General features: G+C 44.4%; 1 protein-coding gene across 1 annotated transcript in view; it reads right to left on the bottom strand.

Moving 5' to 3' along the window:
• LOC138657966 (uncharacterized) overlaps positions 1–23010 on the bottom strand; it is an 81515-nt gene that overhangs the window by 7028 nt on the left and 51477 nt on the right. The window contains 4 exon segments of the mRNA XM_069745551.1: positions 12897–13014; positions 13137–13234; positions 13339–13417; positions 13496–13593. Coding sequence (XP_069601652.1) covers positions 12897–13014; positions 13137–13234; positions 13339–13417; positions 13496–13593 — 393 coding nt within the window.

The raw sequence follows: 23010 nt of genomic DNA, 5'->3' as shown, positions 1-23010 counted from the left end.
AAAAACTAATTGAGATGAATACCTTGTCAAAATCCCTGAGCTCTGTTGATTCTTCTGCTCTTTTCTGCTCAGCTCTGTGTCACTCTTTTGCAGAGATATTCACATTTGCTCTTTCTGGAGCGCGCTATGTGAAATCTCTGCGTTTTTCAGTCGTCTCTGGGGACAAGCGATTTCTCCAGCCTTCCCAGATGCTGCTAATCACATCCTCAGACTGCTGCATCAGATGTTGAGCTGTGATTAGCAGAATCTGGGAGGAGTGAAAGCGTATGTCCCCATAGAAGACTCTGAAGAACGCCCAGCTGGACTGCAGAGTAGAAATTTCACATGAAAGAACAAATCTGAATATCTCTTCAATAGATTGACGCAGTACAACACAGAAAACAGCTGAAGAATCAGGAGAGCACATGTATTTAACTCAATTTGTGGAGGAAGTGACAAGTCAACAATAAAGTTTGTGTGTTGGAATCAGGAAAAAGGGTCAACCGTCTGTCAAGGTAACTAGATCAGCATGTCTGAAAAGTAAACTGGTTTATCCAGTATGCACAGTGGTCCATGGGGAAAAAAAAACTACAGTAGCACAAAGCATTGAAATAGTTAATGCTGGATGGTTAGACTGCCCATGCTCCCCCTGTCCACCACTAAAAGTGCTTGTAATGGGCAAGTGAGTATGAGAATCGGATCATGGAGCAGTGTAAGATGGCCTCTTCTAATGAATCACATTGTCATTTCCATCACGAGGACTGCAGGTGATAGTTTACTAATTACTATAATGCACAAACTCACCCACCAAACACCATTTGTGAAACGCACGTTGGGTATTTGGTGGGTGAATTTATTCACCATTACCTATACTCTGTTCTGTTACTGTTTGTGACTTATCTGTAGATTATATTATGGAAAGCTCTATAATCTCCATTACTATATGGTCATAGTCATTGGGTGATCACATGCTACATCACGTGCATAAAATACAGGGTGGGCCATGTATATGGATACACCTAAATAAAATGGGAATGGTTTGTGATATCAACTTCCTGTTTGTGGAACATTAGTATATGGGAGGGAGAAAACTTTTCAAAACGGGTAGTGACCATGGCGGCCATTTTGAAGTCAGCCATTTTGGATCCAACTTTATTTTTTCCAATGGGAAGAGGGCATGTGACATTAAACTTATTGAGAATTTCACAAGACAAACAAGACTCCCATATACTCGGGTGATCTCCGAGTATTTATGACTGCTCAGAGATTTAGTTTTCATCATGGCAGCTGAATGATTTACAGCTTGTAGCCACGCTGAGTACATGTGGGGGTTTGCTAGTTGCTAGGCAACCCCCACATGTAATCAAGCTGGCTAGTAGCTGTAAATCATTCGGCTGCCATGATGAAAACGAAATCTTCGAGCAGTCAAATACTCGGAGGTCACGCAAGCGTGCTCGGGAAAACCCGAGCAACGAGTACACTCGCTCATCACTAGTTAGGGGGAATTGTATGTACTTTATACTGAAACTGATATCAGAAGTCCTTATCAGAGCTAATAAAATTATTTTTTCTCTTAATCCTGCAAATTGTTCTGACCCGGGAAATATAATACACCATTTATACTGTGGCAGTTGTGCGTCAAAAGCTACAGCCAGACTTGGTTGGATCTCAATAGCATCGCTATATTTATGCTGCAGTCTTATAGGTTCATCTCAGGTGTGTAAATTTGCCTTGCTTTCTAACAGAAGTTTTTTGAGCAGTGAAATTTCATACAGCATTTAGCGTGTTACAGTAGGGTCTCAATATAGAAAAATACCGTATGCACTACCAGTCGTGGTGCCTAAGTAGGGTCCCACACCATATATATATATAGAAGAAAATAAATCTAGGCACTCAACTTATGGAGAGTTTGTGATTTAATGCAGTCTGAGCTGACTAGCGGTGGATACCGCGTCTTCGCCATATATGCCGGCACGCTGTTCCCTCTTGGCTCTCCGCATTTACCGGTTACACCAGTGCGGATATTTTCCTTGTAGACAGACTTTTTCTGCTTTTGTGCCGATGATATAAATGCGTTCACCTACGCTTTCTCCTCTGATAAACTGTGGTTACTGAAGAAGGCCGTTCATTGTGGCCGAAACGTTTAATTTGATGATTACATTAAATCACAAACAAACTCCATAAGGTGAGTTTTATTTTCTTCTACAGTAGGGTCTCAAAACCCACCAAAAAAGACAGACATTGTTACAAAAAAAAACGCATTGCTATATTTATACTGCGGTCTCATGCGTCCATGTCAATTGGGCAAATTTTGCTGGGATTGTAATACTGCAATTTGGTTTGAGCAGTGACATTTTATATGGCATTAATCATGTTTGGCCTCAAAACCCCCAAAATGGGAATTGTAAAAAAAAAAAAAATTAACAATTTCCTTTTTTCAGGTCGTGGTGGTGTGTTGAGGTCCAAGTATAGTATGATAAATGCTGTAGAAAATGCCACTGCAGAAAAATATTGCAGTATTACAATGCTGGCAAAATATGCCCGCTTCAGATTGACGTATAAGACTGCAATATCAACATAGTAATGATTTTTTTTAACAAACAATTGTATTACAATATTGATATTGCAGTCTTATACATTCATCTGAAGCGGGCACATTTTGCTGGCATTGTAGTACTGCAATATTTTTCTGCAGTGAATTTTAAATGGCATTTATCATGCTATACTTAGACCTCAACCCCTCTCCCCCCCCCCCCCCCCAAAAAAAAAATAGCAAAAAAAAAAAAGAAAAATATTGCATTGCTATATTAATACTGCAGTCTTATAGGTCCATCTGAAGCAGGCACATTTTCCTAGCATTGTAATGCTGTCTGAAATGTTTTCTAAACAGGGATATATCATATGCAACTTAAAATGGGCAAGGGTCGTGGTAAGCGACAGGGAAGTGAACGTGACGGTGAGTGCAGAGGCCGAGGCATGGGCAAGGTGAAACCGTACCTGCTGCAGGAGTGCAACAAACACATCATGTCGATCTAGTTTCCTGTCCCACTTTGAAGAAGGGCGCAGGACAATACTATTGAAACCAGATCAGTGTGAAAAGGTTGTTAGATGGATAGCAGATAACGCTTCCAATCACTTTACCAGCACCATCCTGTCTAGCACATGGTCCAGTCCCAGCAGAAGTGATTCTGGACCATATAATCCTCAACCTAATCCTCCTTCCACTATGCCGAGTCCCCGGAGACAAGTGATCCAACAACATGGATACTCCGAAGAGCTGTTAACATTTAAATTTATAGATTCTGGCCTCTCACCCTGCCCGTTTCAAGCAGGACATGTAGTGATGCTCAAATATTTCAGCAGCCACGGTCACAAGAAAGTGATGGTGGGAAAATGCAGCTACTGTCACAAGAGGTGGATGATGATGGTGGATTCCGCAGCGGTTTTACAACTGCTCCAATAGAAAATCGCAGTTGTAAAACCGCAGTGAAATGCGCAGAAAAACCGCGGTAAATCCGCAGCGATTTAGCACTGCGGATTTATCAAATCCGCTGCGGAAAAATCCGCAGAGGACCAGAATACGTGTGCACATACCGAAACCCTAACCCTAGTTCTAACCCCAACCTTAGTGGGAAAAATAGAAATTCTTTATTTTATTCTTGTCCCTACCTATGGGGGTGACAAAGGGAAAAGGGGGTGTCATTTACTATTTTTTTTATTTTGATCACTGTGATAAAACCTATCACAGTGATCAAAATGCACACTGGAACGAATCTGCCTGCTGGCAGATTCGGCGGGCGAACTGCGCATGTGCCCGCCATTTTGGAAGATGGCGGTGCCCATGGAGAAGACGGACGGAACCCGGGAGGCTCGGTAAGTATGATGGGGTGGGGGATGGGGGGAGCACGGGGGGGGGGGGTGTGTGGATCGGAGCATGATGGGGTGGATCGGAGCGCGGGGGGGTGTGGATCGGAGCACGGGGTGGGTGGATCGGAGTGCAGGGGGGTTGGATTGGAGCACGGGGGGTGGGATTGGAGCACGGGGGGAGCGGACAGGAGGACGGAGGGGAGCAGTGTACAGGACTGATCGGAGGACTGGGGGGGGGGATCGGTGGGGTGGGGGGGGCAGACCAGTGTTTCCAGCCATGGGCGATATTGCAGCATCGGCCATGGCTGGATTGTAATATTTCACCAGTTTTAATAGGTGAAATATTACAAATCGCTCTGATTGGCAGTTTTACTTTCAACAGCCAATCAGAGCGATCGTAGCCACGGGGGGGTGGGGGGAGGAGTTGGGGGGATGTTATCTGGTGCAAGGTGTTACAGCATATGGATGTAGCCAGGCCCAGCGCCTTTGATCATCTAACCTTCCCTGGTGTGTTGGCCAATTGCTAATTTATCCTAAGTCAGCTCCCACAATCCTTCTCACCTGATCCTCTACTTAGTCCTATAAATTTAGTAGCATCCTAAGGGGTGCACGTGTGTGGGGTCCGGTACACATCTTCCAGCTGCTAAAGTATCGAGACGCTGCAGTTATTTCATCGGCAGTTAGTCACGGAAGGAGTCAGAACCCCACTCTATGTATCTGTCTCTTTTGGGTATGTCTGCTGAGTAAGCACTTCCTATTACTTGGATCAAGCTTTTCTATTAACCCATCCGACTACTTCACCATGTTTACATATGCCCTTACAGTATTTGCTGCACTAATCCTCATTCTCCTTCTCTATCCCAAAACCCCCGCACCCTCTAACCAAATAATCATCTCTTCTTCCCTCTTTCCTCCTCACCTGACCTCTTCTGCTGACCTGCTCCTCAACTTCAGATCTCTCCGAATAAAACATAAAACAAGTCGGCCACTCTCTTTCTCCCACCTGCTCTCCCTTTCTCTGCTTCTCCTCACTGCTGGTACCATATCTCCCAATCCTGGACCCCCACAGCTCATACCTCCCATTACTACCCCCTCCTACTGCTCCCTATCAAATATGAACTACTGCAATCTTTCCAACATAAAACCTGTGCTCCTGACGCCCACCACCCTGCTCCCTCTCTCTGGAGCACTCTGGAATGCCTGCTGAATCTGCAATAAGCTTCATGTGATTCATGACCTTTTTCTCTCTCCCAAGTTTGCCTTCCTCGGCCTCACAGAAACATGGATTACACCCTCTGACACAGCCTCCCCTGCTGCGATGTGTTACGGCGGCCTCCACTTCACCCACACCCCTCGCCCCGGCAACAGACATGGTGGAGGAGTGGCTTTTCTCCTTTCTTCTTACTGCACCTTTAACCCAATCCCACCTCTACCCTCCCTTATCCTCCCCTCTTTTGAAGTCCACTCTGTCTGCATGTACTCTCCCTCCAACCTCCAAGTGGCCGTCATATACAGAGCTCCAGGCCCAGCCACTGCCTTTATTGACCAATTCTACCTGGCCTATTCACTTTCTTTCCACTGACATTCCCACTATCATCATGGGTGACTTCAACATTCCCACTGATAGCCTTCAGTCAACAGCCTCCAAACTCCTGTCCCTTACTTCATCTTTAGGACTTAGTGGTCCTCCGCAGCCACTCACACAGACGGACATACCCTAGACCTGGTATTCACCCGTCTCTGCTCTCTAACTTCACCACTTCCCCTCTCCCTCTATCGACCACCATCTGCTCACTTTCTCATCCCTGTCTTCCTCACCAGTCACCCATGTCCAGCAACATGCGCACTGTTGTGAATTCGGTTGTCGGGCTGCCTCCTGTGGTCATGAATGGTACTTCGGCTGGTTCTGTCCATGGACTTCCTCTGGTGGGTGTTTCTGAGTTTGACAGGTGACGAGGTTAATTCGTTAGCTGCTTCTCTATTTAACTCCACTTAGATCTTTGCTCCATGCCACCTGTCAATGTTCCAGTATTGGTCTAGTTCACTCCTGGATCGCTATTGTGACCTGTCTTCCCATCAGAAGCTAAGTTCCAGCTTGTACTTCTTTGGTTTGCTATTTTTCTGTCCAGCTTTCTATTTAATTTGTTGTCTTGCTTGATGGAAGCTCTGGGACGCAGAGGGAGCGCCTCCGCACCGTGAGTCGGTGCGGAGGGTCTTTTTGCGCCCTCTGCGTGGTCTTTTTGTAGGTTTTTGTACTGACCGCAAAGTAACCTTTCCTATCCTCAGTCTGTTCAGTAAGTCGGGCCTCACTTTGCTAAATCTATTTCATCTCTGTGTTTGTATTTTCATCTTTACTCACAGTCATTATATGTGGGGGGCTGCCTTTTCCTTTGGGGAATTTCTCTGAGACAAGGTAGGCTTTATTTTTCTATCTTCAGGGCTAGCTAGTTTCTTAGGCTGTGCCGAGTTGCATAGGGAGTGTTAGGCGCAATCCACGGCTATTTCTAGTGTGTTTGATAGGATTAGGGATTGCGGTCAGCAGAGTTCCCACGTCCCAGAGCTCGTCCTTATTATCAGTAACTATCAGGTCATTCCGTGTGCTCTTAACCACCAGGTCACAACAGTACAGGTGGCCCAAAGTACTAATGCATCTCAATAGAGGGATAAGAGAAGTTCTGAGACCATTTTTTTTTCTTTGCAGTGTGTTTTGTCTCTATTTTCCCCTTTACCTCTGGGTGGTTCAGGACACTGGTGTAAACATGGACATTCAAGGTCTGTCCTCTTGGATGGATAATCTCACTACAAGGATACAAAACATTCAAGATTTTGTGGTTTAGAATCTGATGTCAGAGCCTAGGATTCCAATTCCTGATTTGTTTTTTGGTGATAGATCTAAGTTCTTGAATTTAAAAAATAATTGTAAATTGTTTCTTGCCTTGAAACCTCGCTCCTCAGGTGACCCTGATCAACAAGTAAAGATCATTATTTCTTTGTTACGTGGTGACCCTCAAGACTGGGCATTTTCCCTTGCGCCAGGAGATCCGGCATTGCGTGATGTTGATGCGTTTTTCCTGGCGCTTGGATTGCTTTATGACGAACCTAATTCAGTGGATCAGGCAGAGAAAATCTTGCTGGCTCTGTGTCAGGGTCAGGATGAAGCGGAGATATATTGTCAGAAGTTTAGAAAGTGGTCTGTGCTCACTCAGTGGAATGAATGTGCCCTGGCAGCAATCTTCAGAAAGGGTCTCTCTGAAGCCCTTAAGGATGTCATGGTGGGGTTTCCCATGCCTGCTGGTCTGAATGAGTCTATGTCCTTGGCCATTCAGATCGATCGACGCTTGCGTGAGCGTAAAGCTGTGCACCACTTGGCGGTACTATCTGAGCATGGGCCTGAGCCTATGCAATGTGATAGGACTTTGACCAGAGCTGAACGGCAAGAACACAGACGTCGGAATGGGCTATGTTTTTACTGTGGTGATTCCAATCATGCTATCTCCGATTGTCCTAAGCGCACTAAGCGGTTCGCTAGGTCTGCCACCATTGGTACAGTACAGTCTAAATTTCGATTGTCTGTTACTCTGATTTGCTCTTTGTCATCCTATTCTGTTATGGCATTTGTGGATTCAGGCGCTGCCCTGAATTTGATGGACTTGGAGTATGCTAGGCGCTGTGTTTATTTCTTGGAGCCCTTGCAGTATCCTATTCCATTGAGAGGAATTGATGCTACGCCTTTGGCCAAGAATAAGCCTCAGTATTGGACCCAATTGACCATGTGCATGGCTCCTGCACATCAGGAGGATATCCGCTTTCTGGTGTTGCATAATCTGCATGATGTGGTCGTTTTGGGGTTGCCATGGCTACAGGTTCATAATCCAGTATTGGACTGGAAATCTATGTCTGTGTCCAGCTGGGGTTGCCAGGGGGTACATGGTGATGTTCCATTTTTGTCTATTTCGTCTTCCACTCCTTCTGAAGTTCCAGAGTTTTTGTCAGATTACCGGGATGTATTTGATGAGCCCAAAGCCAGTGCCCTACCTCCTCATAGGGATTGCGATTGTGCTATTAATTTGATTCCTGGTAGTAAGTTTCCTAAGGGTCGATTGTTCAATTTATCTGTGCCAGAACACGCCGCTATGCGGAGTTCTATAAAGGAATCCTTGGAGAAAGGCCATATTCGCCCGTCGTCATCACCGTTAGGAGCAGGGTTCTTTTTTTGTGGCCAAGAAGGATGGTTCTTTGAGACCTTGTATTGATTACCGCCTTCTTAATAAAATTACTGTCAAATTTCAGTATCCTTTGCCGTTGCTGTCTGATTTGTTTGCTCGTATTAAAGGGGCTAGTTGGTTCACCAAGATAGCTCTTCGAGGGGCGTATAATCTTGTGCGTATTAAACAAGGCGATGAATGGAAAACAGCATTTAATACGCCCGAGGGCCATTTTGAGTACCTGGTTATGCCATTCGGGCTTTCCAATGCTCCATCAGTATTTCAGTCCTTTATGCATGACATCTTCCGAGAGTACCTGGATAAATTCCTGATTGTGTATTTGGATGATATTTTGGTCTTTTCGGATGATTGGGAGTCTCATGTGAAGCAGGTCAGAATGGTGTTCCAGGTCCTTCGTGCGAATTCCTTGTTTGTGAAGGGGTCAAAGTGTCTCTTTGGAGTTCAGAAGGTTTCATTTTTGGGGTTCATTTTTTCCCCTTCTACTATCGAGATGGACCCTGTTAAAGTCAAGGCCATTTACGATTGGACTCAGCCGACATCTGTGAAGATCCTGCAAAAGTTCCTGGGCTTTGCTAATTTTTATCGGCGCTTCATCGCTAATTTTTCTACTGTTGCTAAACCGTTGACTGATTTGACCAAGAAGGGTGCTGATGTGGTTAATTGGTCTTCTGCGGCTGTAGAGGCTTTTCAGGAGTTGAAGCGTCGTTTTTCTTCTGCCCCTGTGTTGTGCCAGCCAGATGTTTCGCTTCCGTTTCAGGTTGAGGTTGATGCTTCTGAGATTGGAGCAGGGGCTGTTTTGTCGCAGAGAAGTTCTGATGGCTCGGTGATGAAGCCATGTGCTTTCTTTTCTAGAAAGTTTTCGCCTGCTGAGCGTAACTATGATGTTGGTAATCGTGAATTGTTGGCCATGAAGTGGGCATTCGAGGAGTGGCGTCATTGGCTGGAAGGAGCCAAGCTTAGCGTGGTGGTCTTGACAGATCACAAGAATTTGACTTATCTTGAGTCTGCCAAACGGTTGAATCCGAGACAGGCTCGATGGTCGTTATTTTTCTCCCGTTTTGATTTTGTGGTTTCGTACCTTCCGGGCTCTAAGAATGTGAAGGCTGATGCCCTGTCAAGGAGTTTTGTGCCTGACTCTCCGGGTGTTCCTGAGCCGGCGGGTATTCTCAAAGAGGGGGTAATTTTGTCTGCCATGTCCCCCTGATTTGCGGCGGGTGCTGCAAAAATTTCAGGCTGATAGACCTGACCGTTGCCCAGTGGAAAAACTGTTTGTCCCTGATAGATGGACTAGTAGAGTTATCTCTGAGATTCATTGTTCAGTGTTGGCTGGGCATCCTGGAATCTTTGGTACCAGAGATTTGGTGGCTAGATCCTTCTGGTGGCCGTCTTTGTCACGGGATGTGCGTTCTTTTGTGCAGTCCTGTGGGACTTGTGCTCGGGCTAAGCCCTGCTGTTCTCGTGCCAGTGGGTTGCTTTTGCCCTTGCCGGTCCCGAAGAGGCCCTGGACGCATATTTCTATGGATTTTATTTCGGATCTCCCCGTCTCTCAAAAGATGTCGGTCATTTGGGTGGTTTGTGATCGCTTTTCTAAGATGGTCCATTTGGTACCTTTGTCTAAATTGCCTTCCTCCTCTGATTTGGTGCCATTATTTTTCCAGCATGTGGTTCGTTTGCATGGTATCCCGGAGAACATCGTTTCTGACAGAGGTTCCCAGTTTGTTTCAAGGTTTTGGCGATCCTTTTGTGCTAGGATGGGCATTGTTTTGTCTTTTTCCTCGGCTTTCCATCTTCAGACAAATGGCCAAACCGAACGAACTAATCAAACTTTGGAAACATATCTGAGATGCTTTGTTTCTGCTGATCAGGATGATTGGGTGTCCTTTTTGCCGTTGGCGGAGTTCGCCCTTAATAATCGGGCCAGCTCGGCTACTTTGGTTTCGACGTTTTTCTGCAATTCTGGTTTCCATCCTCGTTTATCTTCAGGGCAGGTTGAGTCTTCAGACTGTCCTGGTGTAGATACTGTGGTGGATAGGTTGCAGCAGATTTGGACTCATGTGGTGGACAATTTGACATTGTCCCAGGAGAAGGCTCGACGTTTCGCTAACTGCCGGCGCTGTGTGGGTCCCCGACTTCGTGTTGGGGATTTGGTTTGGTTGTCATTTCGTTTGGCCCTTCCTGCTTCTTTTGCCATCCATAATGTGTTCCATAGGTCGTTATTGCGGAGATATGTGGCGCCTGTGGTTCCATCCGTTGATCCTCCTGCCCCGGTGTTGGTTGAGGGGGAGTTGGAGTATGTGGTGGAGAAGATTTTGGATTCTCGTATTTCGAGACGGAACTCCAGTACCTGGTCAAGTGGAAGGGTTATGGTCAGGAAGATAATTCCTGGGTTTTTGCCTCTGATGTTCATGCTGCCGATCTGGTTCGTGCCTTTCATTTGGCTCATCCTGGTCGTGCTGGGGGCTCTGGTGAGGGTTCGGTGACCCCTCCTCAAGGGGGGGGGGGTACTGTTGTGAATTCGGTTGTCGGGCTCCCTCCTGTGGTCATGAATGGTACTTCAGCTGGTTCTGTCCATGGACTTCCTCTGGTGGGTGTTTCTGAGTTTCACAGGTGACGAGGTTAATTCGTTAGCTGCTGCTCTATTTAACTCCACTTAGATCTTTGCTCCATGCCACCTGTCAATGTTCCAGTATTGGTCTGTTCGCTCCTGGATCGTTCTTGTGACCTGTCTTCTCATCAGAAGCTAAGTTCCAGCTTGTATTTCTTTGGTTTGCTATTTTTCTGTCCAGCTTGCTATTTAATTTGTTGTCTTGCTTGCTGGAAGCTCTGGGACGCAGAGGGAGCGCCTCCGCACCGTGAGTCGGTGCGGAGGGTCTTTTTGCGCCCTCTGCGTGGTCTTTTTGTAGGTTTTTGTGCTGACCGCAAAGTAACCTTTCCTATCCTCGGTCTGTTCAGTAAGTCGGGCCTCACTTTGCTAAATCTATTTCATCTCTGTGTTTGTATTTTCATCTTTACTCACAGTCGTTATATATGGGGGGCTGCCTTTTCCTTTGGGGAATTTGTCTGAGGCAAGGTAGGCTTTATTTTTCTATCTTCAGGGCTAGCTAGTTTCTTAGGCTGTGCCGAGTTGCATAGGGAGCGTTAGGCGCAATCCACGGCTATTTCTAGTGTGTTTGATAGGTTTAGGGATTGCGGTCAGCAGAGTTCCCACGTCCCAGAGCTCGTCCTTATTATCAGTAACTATCAGGTCATTCCGTGTGCTCTTAACCACCAGGTCCATTATTGTCCTGACCACCAGGTCATAACAGTGCACCCCCGCAAAAACCTTGCACACCTAGACACGCACACACTCTCTGACTCTATCCTACCACTGGCATCCATATCCTCACTCCACGACACAGACAGTGCCACTATTTTCCACAATGCCACTCTTGCATCAGCTACTGACGTGGTCACTCCCCTCATTCATGGCAGAATGCGACGTATCAATAGACAACTCTGCCAAAATAACATCACTAAAAAGCTCTGACAAGTGTCCAGGGTTGCAGAGCGGCGTTGGAAGAAAACAAATTCACAAGACGACTTCACTGCATTCAAATAGGCAACACTCGCTTTCAAATCAGCTCTCACCTCTGCTAAACAGGTCTACTTCACAACCCTCATATCTTCCCTATCTTTCAACCCCAGTTATTCAAAACCTTTAACTCCCTCCTCCGCCCCCACTGCCCCCTCCAACCTCCCTCATCTCTGCTGAGGACTTTGCCACACTTTAAAAATAAGATCAACCAAACAAGGCAAATCTTCATTGTTCAGCCACCACAACCCCTTTGTATACCAGACCAATGCCCAAACCCCATAGCCTCCCTTTCCAACATCACTGAAGGGGAGTGTCACAATAATGTAAAATTCCATGGTCTGAGGGATTTTTGCTCAGGTGACCGTGGTCCTAGACACATCATCTGGAACCTTCCCTGGCTTGCCTGTAACCCTACACCCTCTCCTCACTCCTTCCTTCCTCCCGTAGGAATGTTAATTAGCCAGGAGTGTGTACAAGTTTCTCTGTCTGAAATCCATGTGCTTGCTGTATGGGGGGGGGGGGGGGGGGGGGGGAGATATTAAAGAAGCCATAATGCGACGACAGTGTATGATAGAAATATGCCAGATACATATTTGGAATGTGCTTTGATAGAGCTTCGCTACAGCGCCTTTTGCTAAATTCTAGCACCAAGAGAACTCGAGAAATGGATTTCTCCAAAACAAAGTGGAATAGCTAACCCGAGTTAAGACTCAGTAGAAAGCTAATTTCAATATAAGATGAGTGATGGGTGTGCCGTTATTCTGCTAAGTTCTCAAGCACATTTATGAGTATTATAAGTTTTCTTACCAAAATGTGCACCCGGGCAAATGGGGAGGGTGCAGGTAAACCAGCCCCTTTAGTGATGTCACAAGCCCAGAAGTTTAAGTTACTGCACTCAGCCCATCCTTCAGTCTTACCTGAGAAGCTGTTGCACAAAGACCATCTGATGCATTGGGATGTCTGGCTCCTCCCACCAGCATGGTTTGCCAGGACTGATCCAAGCAACATGTGAGTGTTTATCTTCTTTAATCCCTGTTTTTTTTGTAATTGCTTGTACATACCTTAATTGTCTCATATTGCAAAATCTTTATATACCTTTTGTAAACACTGCCTACCTTTTTGGAGTAAAATATAAAATTGATTAGTTTCGTCTTCTCCATTTTCACGTGCCTGAAGTTAATTACGCTACTAATTTTGTTTGGCTACACACCAGTCATTATCATCATCACGTGCCGGTCATTATTACATACCTGTGGAAACATCTCCCGGAACCTCCTCCTTCCTGTCACTCACACACGGCTGATCCCCCCTCGTCATCACTTCTTCTTCTGTCTCTTCCTTCACTTTATTCTTAGTCGGATCTTCCTCCTGATATATCAGATGTAACAATCAGCACAATACAAGAAACCACCAAAATCTGTGACCTCTATGACCTCGATCAGAAATGTCCCCCCATATACAGATCCGGTACAGGGCTCAGCACCGTCTACCTGATGATCCTCCGGGATGTTGTGATTTTCCTCCGGACAGTCCTGGGGACACAGAGGACGGGGACATCTCTCTGGTGGATTTCTCCTCCTGGATCCAGCTGTAGGAGACACAGTGATGGAATAGATTGTGTGATGTGATGATGAGATGATGGGAGTAGTAGTAGGTGACCACAGAGCAGACATGACAGTCTCCCCTCCTCACCCTGCTGATCGGCCCATATTGTGATCGCCTCTTGTGCTCCATGTATAACCTCAACCTTAATATCAACCAGATCTTCACCCTAAAAAGTAAAATGTAAGATGAGCTCAGGTCCCATCACTTCATGGTCAGATGTTGTGGGGGCTTCAGTGTCATCTACCTGATGGTCCTCCGGGATGTTGTGATTCTCCTCCGGACAGTCCTGGGGATACAGAGGACGGGGACATCTCTCTGGTGGATTCCTCCTCCTGGATCCATCTGTGGAGACACAGACTGAATATATCACCTGCCGTGTATCTGTCTATATATGACACGTCTCTCACAACCGGTAGTTCTACGTTCAGCGTGGTGTGAGGAGCCCCCGGTACACAGCGGTTAGTGCCGATCAATGTATAGAAAGGACAACTAGAGAGCAGGCACCGGGGTCATGGGCGCTTACTGATGAACACAGGGAGCGAGGAGAGATTGTCTAATCAGATTCCACAGAAAAGTCCCATAATACATATTCTACTGAACAAACATTCCATTAACCCCTTCAAACCCGGTCTGTTTTCACCTTCCCAACCAGGTAAATTTTACAATTCTGACCAGCGTCACTTTATGAGGTAATAACTCTGGAGCTTCTATAAATCCCGGTGTTTCTGAGATTGTTTTATTCGTCACACTTTGTACTTTACGTTACTGGTAAATTTAGGTTAATGTGATTTGTGTTTATTTATGAAAAAAAAAAAACTGACAATTTTGGAATTTTCAAAAACTGTTAAATTCTATGCCCTTTAACCCCTTCACGCCATGGCAATTTTATATTTTTTCTTCACTGTATTGCAAGAGCCATAACTTTTTATTTTTCCTTCCCCATAGCAGTATGAGGGCTTCTTTTTTTGCGGGACGAGTTGTATTTTTGGTTGGCGCCATTCATTTTATCATGCGATTCACTGGAAAGTAGGAAGACGATTCTAAGTGCGTTGAAATTGCAAAAAAAAAAAAATGAAATTAAAATCTTTGGGGTAATTTTTATTCATCATGTTCACTATACAGTAAAACGGACCTGGCACTATGATTCTCCAGGTCAGTACAAGTAACAGACACCAAACATCAATAGGCTTTTTCTTATTTAAGTGGTGAAAAAAATTACAAATACATTGAAAAAAAATAAAATCTCTTTCTTGGGTCGCCATTTCCCAAGAACTGTAACAGTTTCACTTTTTGGGATCTGGGGTGGGTGAGGGATTATGTTTTGTGCCCTGAGCTGACAATTTTAATGATGCCATTGTGGGGTAGATACAATGTTTTGTTCACCTCTTATTGTATTTTCTTGCAATGTTGCGGCGGCCAGAAATCTATAATTCTGCAATTTCATTTTTTTTCTTATTACGCCGTTTACCGATCGGCTTAATTTACTTTCTATCTTGATTGACTGGACTTTTAAATATGCAGCGATAGCAAATGCTTATTATTTATATATTTTTAATTGTTTAATTTTTAATGGGTCACACTATGACAGTCATTCGGTAAGGAAACTGTCTGTTGTGAATTCCGCTCTTGGGCTCCCTCCGGTGGTTCTAAGTGGAACTTTTGTGAGTTCTGCTCTTGGGCTCCCTCCGGTGGTTTTAAGTGGAATGGCTGCTCCTTGGATTTAGCAGTCTGCAGCTGCTTCCCCTGATTGTCTTTCTGCTCGGCTTTTATGCCTGGCTCTTTCCTTCAGCTTGTGCCACTTATCAATGGTTCCTGGTTGGATTCACATCTCTGCTTGGATTTCCCTGATATCCTGACCAGTTCAGCAAAGATAAGTCCTTGCTTTGCTCTTTTCTGTCCACGTGTTGTGGACTTAATTGTTCTGTACATTCTATGTTTTTGTCCAGCTTGTCGGTATGGATTTATTCAGTTAAGCTGGAAGTTCTGGGAAGCAGATTTACCCTCCACACCTTTAGTCAGGTGTGGAGATTTTTGTAAACTCTGTGTGGATTTTTCTAGTTTTTTAATACTGACCGCACAGTATTCCGTCCTGTCCTATCTATCTATCTAGACTGGCCTCCTTTGCTACATCCTGGTTTCATTCTACGTATGTCTTTTCCCTCTCCACTCACAGTCATTATTTGTGGGGGGCTATCTATTCTTTGGGGATTTTCTCTGAGGCAAGATAGCTTTCCTGTTTCTATCTTTAGGGGTAGTTAGTTCTCAGGCTGTGACGAGGTGTCTAGGGAGTGACAGGAACATCCCACGGCTACTTCTAGTGTTGTGTTGAGCTTAGGAACTGCGGTCAGTACAGGTACCACCTCCTTCAGAGCTCGTCCCATGTTGCTCCTAAACCACCAGTTCATAACAACTGTCCCTGTCCCGGGGCACTCTTGAAGGTAGAGAGGCCTGGGCCTCCGATCTCACTGTTCTCCTGATATACCCCAAGCTGTCCCCTCTCCCTCCCCCATGAGGCCCAGGAGAGAAATGCTAGTGTATCAACACATAAGAGACAGTGGTAACAGAAAGCAACAACCATACAAACACTCATCAAAGGTAGAGAGGTATAAAGGGAAGGATAGGAGTGTACCACCCAAATGGAAATAGAACAATGAGGAAAGCATAGACTCAAAAACAGCAACAATCTCCAGTAGTGACAACAATCTCCAACTCAGCACAACGTCTCCAAGGAGCTAAGAAGCAAATCTTTCACTGGTAAGGAAGAGAAGGTATAGAATGTTTTATAGGTAGAGGTAATGACCAGATCAGAAGCAGATGAAATGGAGTTGTATGTTTTTGACTAGCATAAAAAGGGTTGTTAGCCTCTTCAGCACCAAAGGAATCCAGGGGTACATTCGTGTACATTTATTCAAAGTACTTTTTCTAAGTACTAGCAGTTATAACATGGCAGTTAGACAGGGCAGGAAACAGGTAAGACAATCTATATCTATTCCCTGTTCATTTGGAACAGAACAAATATTCACCATATGTATTTGTATATTCTATACCCTGGCTGTCGCATTCACTGCCCTTGCATAAACTCTTTACACTCCATCCATATCGGCCCCTCTGTCCTTCCCTCTCCTATGTATAGCACTCATGCTCTGTTCACATTGCTTAACAGCACAGATCCATTCAGTCCCACCATCCAACACAAGAGACGCTCTCACAAATCTCTTAACCACCTGCTCACTCTTTCTATCCTCCTTCTCCTAGTCGCTGGAGACATTTCTCCCAACCCCGGCCCCCCATGTCATAGCAAGTCAAACCTCCCAACTGCTACACTCAGAAACCCCTCTAACCTTATTAATGTTCCATGCATGCCTTCTGTCTTTTTCAATTGTGCCATTTGGAATTCTCGCTCTGTGTATAATAAACTCTCTTTCATCCATGACCTCTTCCTTTTTAATTCTCTTAATCTCCTGGCCCTTACTGAAACCTGGATCCAGCAGTCAGACACCACCGCTGCTGCTCTTTCATATGGTGGACTACACTTTTCTCATACCCCAAGATCGGACAACAGAGCAGGTGGAGGTGTTGATCTGCTCCTTTCACCCAAATGTATCTTCCAAGTTATCCCCCAAGTACATTCACTTGTCTTCCCTTCCTTTGAGGTCCATGCTGTCAGACTCTACATCCCCTTCTCCATGAGAGTGGCGGTGGTGTATCGTCCTCCCAGCCCCTCTCATCAGTTCCTGGATCATTTTGCCACCTGGCTTCCACACTTTCTCTCCTGTGACACCCCCACCCTCATCATGGGTGATTTCAACATCCCCATCTGCTTCTCACCTTTTATCTCTAACCTCCTCTTTCGGCCTCTCACAGCATACTAACTCTCTAACGCATGAAGACGGTAACTCCCTCGACTTAGTCTTCTCCCGGCTTTACTCAGTGGATGATTTCACAAACTCCTCTCTCCTGCTCTCTGACCACAGCCATCTTTCATTCTTTATCAAGAACTGCCATCCGGCTCAGGTCACCCCCACTTTCCACACTTAGAGAAACATACAGGCCATTAACACCCAGAAACTTATGAAGAACTTGCAGTCCTCATTGGCCCCAATCTCCTCCATCTCATGTCCTGATTCTGCTCTGAAGCATTACAATGAAACCCTGCAAAGTGCACTGGATGAAGCGACACCTCCTATACATAGAACAACTCGGCACAGACAGCGACAACCTTGGCACACGCTGCAAACACGTTTCCTACAGCGGTGCTCCAGGTGCGCCGAACGTCTGTGGAGAAAATCTAATCTACCCGAAGATTTCATCCATTATAATTTCATGCTAAAAACATACAACTCTGCCCTTCACCTCTCCAAACAAACCTATTTCAACACCCTCATCACCTCACTGTCCAATAACCCTAAACGTCTCTGACACTTTCCAGTCCCTACTCAACCCAAGAGTGCAGGCCCCAACCACAGATCTCCGCGCTGACTATCTGGCCAATTACTTCAAAGAAAAAATTGACCACATTCGACAGGAAATTATCTCCCAATCTCTTCATACCATGCACTGTCCTCCCTCCTCCACTGCATCTAGTTCACTCTCTGATTTTGAACCAGTTACAGAAGAAGAAGTAGTAATCAGGCTCCTTGCATCTTCTCGCCCAACCACTTGCATCAGTGACCCCATTCCGTCACATCTCCTCCAGTCCCTTTCCCCGGCTGTCACCTCTCACCTAACAAAAATATTCAAAATTTCTCTCACTTCCGGTATTTTTCCCCTCCTCATTTATGCCATCATACATCAATTACTTAAAAAAACATCCCTCAACCAAACTGTCCTGCTAACTATAGACCTGTCTCTAATCTTCCCTTCATCTCTAAACTCCTCGAACGCCTGGTCCACTCCCGTCTTACCCGCTATCTCTCAGATAAATCTCTTCTCAACCCTCTTCAATCTGGTTTCCGCTCTTTACACTCTACTGAAACTGCCCTCACTAAAGTCTCTAATGACCTACTAACAGCTAAATCTAATGGTCACTACTCCATGCTAATTCTCTTGGATCTCTCCGCAGCATTCGATACTGTGGATCATCAGCTCCTCCTCACTATGCTCCGCTCCATCGGCCTCAAGGACACCGTTCTCTCCTGGTTCTCCTCCTATCTCTCTGACCAATCCTTCACTGTATGTTTTGCTGGTTCCTCCTCCTCTCACCTTCCCCTTACTGTTGGGGTTCCTGAAGGATCAGTCCTTGGCCCCCTCCTCTTCTCTTTGTATACTGCCCCATTGGACAAACAATCAGTAGATTTGGGTTCCAGTACCATCTCTATGCTGACGACACCCAATTATACACTTCTTCTCCTGATATCATACTGACCTTTTTAGAAAACACCACTGATTGTCTTTCCGCTGTCTCTAACATCATGTCCTCCCTCTATCTGAAACTGAACCTGTCAAAAACTGAACTCCTCGTGTTTTCTCCCTCTACTAACCTACCTTTGCCTGACATTGCCATCTCCGTGTGCGGTTCCACCATTACTCCAAAGCAACATGCCCGCTGCCTTGGGGTCATCCTTGATTCTGACCTTTCATTCACCCCCCACATCCGATCACTGGCTCGCTCTTCTTATCTGCATCTCAAAAACATTTCTAGAATTCGCCCTTTTCTTACTTTCGACTCTGCAAAAACTCTGACTGTTTCACTTATTCATTCTCGTCTGGACTATTGTAACTCTCTACTAATCGGCCTCCCTCTTACCAAACTCTCCCCGCTCCAATCTGTCCTGAATGCTGCAGCCAGGATCATATTCCTCACCAACCGTTACACCGATGCCTCTACCCTGTGCCAGTCATTACACTGGTTACCCATCCACTCCAGAATCCAGTACAAAACTATTACCCTCATCCACAAAGCACTCCATGGCTCAGCACCACCCTACATCTCCTCTCTGGTCTCAGTCTACCACCCTACCCGTGCCCTCCGCTCCGCTAATGACCTCAGGTTAGCATCCTCAATTATAAGAACCTCCCACTCCCGTCTCCAAGACTTTACACGTGCTGCGCCGATTCTTTGGAATGCACTACCTAGGTTAATACGATTAATCCCCAAACCCCACAGTTTTAAGCGTGCCCTAAAAACTAATTTGTTCAGATTGGCCTACCGCCTCAATGCATTAACCTAACGATCCCTGTGTGGCCTATTTAAAAAAAACCAAAAAAACATAATCAGGTTCCTCACATGATGTTCTCATACACTTTATGCAGTTAATAGCCCTCTGTGTCTGTACTGCTACATACTTAGGCTGATAACTGGTTCATGCAGCTTTACATGAACACCCGAGCCTTACACTATGGCCGGTCCGAATAACTAAAGCAATTGTTACCATCCACCTCTCGTGTCTCCCCTTTTCCTCATAGATTGTAGCTTGCGAGCAGCAGGGCCCTCATTCCTCCTGGTATCTGTTTTGAACTGTATTTCTGTTATGCTGTAATGTCTATTGTCTGTACAAGTCCCCTCTATAATTTGTAAAGCGCTGCGGAATATGTTGGCGCTATATAAATAAAATTATTATTTTTATTATTATTATGAAACCAAATCCATTTACTATGGGACATAAACACAGGCTAAATGGAAGATTTGCGCTTAATACTACATAGTGATATTCAAACCCCAGATCTCCCAGGAGGACGTGACAGGGGGTGATTTGAACATGTGTTTTATTTTTTTCAAATTTTTAAAAACATTTTTCTTCTACTTGATATAATAGTTCCCTTTATGTGACTGGAAGCTGCAAACATCTGATTACTTGTGCGATGTACACCATGTTGCAAATTATTATGCAAATTGGATTTAAGTGTCATAAAGATTTGTTTTTTTTTTTTTTTTAAATCAACTAGTGGATGGTATTGTGTCTCAGGGCTCAATGGATCACTGAAATCAATCTTAAGCATGTGATAATTAGTTTTCTAGGTGATTCTAATTAACCCCTTTGCCCCCAAGGGCGGTTTGCACGTTAATGACCGGGCCAATTTTTACAATTCTGACCACTGTCCCTTTATGAGGAAATAACTCTGGAACGCTTTCACGGATCCCAGTGATTCTGACACTGTTTTCTCGTGACATATTGGGCTTCATGATAGTGGTAAAATTTCTATGATATTACCTGCGTTTATTTGTGAAGAAAAAACAAAATTTGGCGACAATTTTGAAAATTTCGCAATTTTCCAACTTTGAATTTTATGCAATTAAATCACAGAGATATGTCACACAAAATACTTAATAAGTAACATTTCCCACATGTCTACTTTACATCAGCACAATTTTGGAACCAAATTTTTTTTTCTTAGGGAGTTAAGGGTTAAAAGTTGACCAGCAATTTCTCATTTTTACAACACCATTTATTTTTATTTTTTTTAGGGACCACATCTCATTTGAAGTCATTTTGTGGGGTCTATATGATAGAAAATACCCAAGTGTGACACCATTCTAAAAACTGCACCCCTCAAGGTGCTCAAAACCACATTCAAGAAGTTTATTAACCCTTCAGGTGTTTCACAGGAATTTTTGGAATGTTTAAATAAAAATGAACATTTAACTTTTTTTCACACAAAATTTACTTCAGCTCCAATTTGTTTTATTTTACCAAGGGTAACAGGAGAAAATGGACCCCAAAATTTGTCCTGAATACGCCGATATCCCATATGTGGGGGTAAACCACTGTTTGGGCGCATGGCAGAGCTCGGAAGGGAAGGCGCGCCATTTGACTTTTCAATGCAAAATTGACAGGAATTGAGATGGGACGCCATGTTGTGTTTGGAGAGCCCCTGATGTGCCTAAACATTGAAACCCCCAAGTGACACCATTTTGGAAAGTAGACCCCCTAAGGAACTTATCTAGATTTGTGGTGAGCACTATGAGCCACCAAGTGCTTCACAGAAGTTTATAATGCAGAGCCGTAAAAATAAAAAATCATATTTTTTCACAAAAATTATCTTTTCGCCCCCAATTTTTTATTTTCCCAAGGGTAAGAGAAGAAATTGGACCCCAAAAGTTGTTGTGCAATTTGTCCTGAGTAAGCTGATACCCCATATGTGGGGGTAAACCACTGTTTGGGCGCATGGGAGAGCTCGGACGGGAAGGAGCGCCATTTGACTTTTCAATGCAAAATTGACAGGAATTGAGATGGGACGCCATGTTGCGTTTGGAGAGCCACTGATGTGCCTAAACATTGAAACCCCCCATAAGTGACACCATTTTGGAAAGTAGACCCCCTAAGGAACTTATCTAGATGTGTTGCAAGAGCTTTGAACCCCCAAGTGTTTCACTACAGTTTATAATGCAGAGCCGTGAAAATAAAAATTATTTTTTTTGCCACAAAAATTATTTTTTAGCCCCCAGTTTTGTATTTTCCCAAGGGTAACAGGAGAAATTGGACCCCAAAAGTTGTTGTCCAATGTGTCTTGAGTACTCTGATACCCCATATGTTGGGATAAACCCCTGTTTGGGCACACAGGAGAGCTTGGAAGTGAAGGAGCACTGTTTTACTTTTTCAACGCAGAATTGGCTGGAGTTGAGATCGGACGCCATGTCGCGTTTGGAGAGCCCCTGATGTGCCTAAACAGTGGAAACCCCCCAATTATAACTGAAACCCTAATCCAAACACACCCCTAACCCTAATCCCAACGGTAACCCTAACCACACCTCTAACCCAGACACACCCCTAACCCTAATCCCAACCCTATTCCCAACTGTAAATGTAATCCAAACCCTAACCGTAATTTTAGCCCCAACCCTAACTGTAGCCCCAACCCTAGCCCTAACCCTAGCCCTAACCCTGATGGGAAAATGGAAATAAATACATTTTTTTAATTTTTTAATTTTTCCCTAACTAAGGGGGTAATGAAGGGGGGTTTGATTTACTTTTATAGCGGGTTTTTTTGTGGATTTTTATGATTGGCAGCCGTCACACACTGAAAGACGCTTTTATTGCAAAGAATATTTTTTGCGTCTCCACATTTTGAGAGCTATAATTTTTCCATATTTTGGTCCACAGAGTCATGTGAGGTCTTGTTTTTTGCGGGACGAGTTGACGTTTTTATTGGTAACATTTTCGGGCACGTGACATTTTTTGATCGCTTTTTATTCTGATTTTTCTGAGGCAGAATGACCAAAAACGAGCTATTCATGAATTTCTTTTGGGGGGGGGGGGGGGGGGGCGGCGTTTATACCGTTCCGCGTTTGGTAAAATGGATAAAGCAGTTTTATTATTTGGGTCAGTACGATTACAGCGACACCTCATTTATATCATTTTTTTTATATTTTGGCACTTTTATACAATAAAAACTATTTTATAGAAAAAATAATTATTTTTGCATTGCTTTATACTGTGCACTGTAACTTTTTTATTTTTTCGCTGATGATGCTGTATCGCAGCTTGTTCTTTGCGGGAAAAGATGACGCTTTCAGCGGTACCATGGTTATTTATATCTGTCTTTTTGATCGCGTTTTATTCCACTTTTTGTTCGGCGGTATGATGATAAAGCGTTGTTTTTTGCCTTGTTTTTTTTTTTATGATGTTCACTAAAGGGGTTAACTAGTGGGACAGTTTTATAGGTCGGTTTGTTGCGGACGCAGCGATACCAAATGTGTACTTTTATTGTTTAGATTTTTTTCATACAAATATTTATAGATACAATATCTTTTGATTTTTCCATTATTTTTGATCTTTTCTTAAAATATTTTTACACATATTTAAAAAAGTTTTACTTTTG

This window comes from Ranitomeya imitator, chromosome 1 (genome assembly GCF_032444005.1).
Source record: "Ranitomeya imitator isolate aRanImi1 chromosome 1, aRanImi1.pri, whole genome shotgun sequence".
Lineage (NCBI taxonomy): Eukaryota > Metazoa > Chordata > Amphibia > Anura > Dendrobatidae > Ranitomeya > Ranitomeya imitator.
The sequence above is the reverse complement of the archived record's forward strand: the minus strand, read 5'-3'. Positions and strand labels throughout refer to the sequence as shown.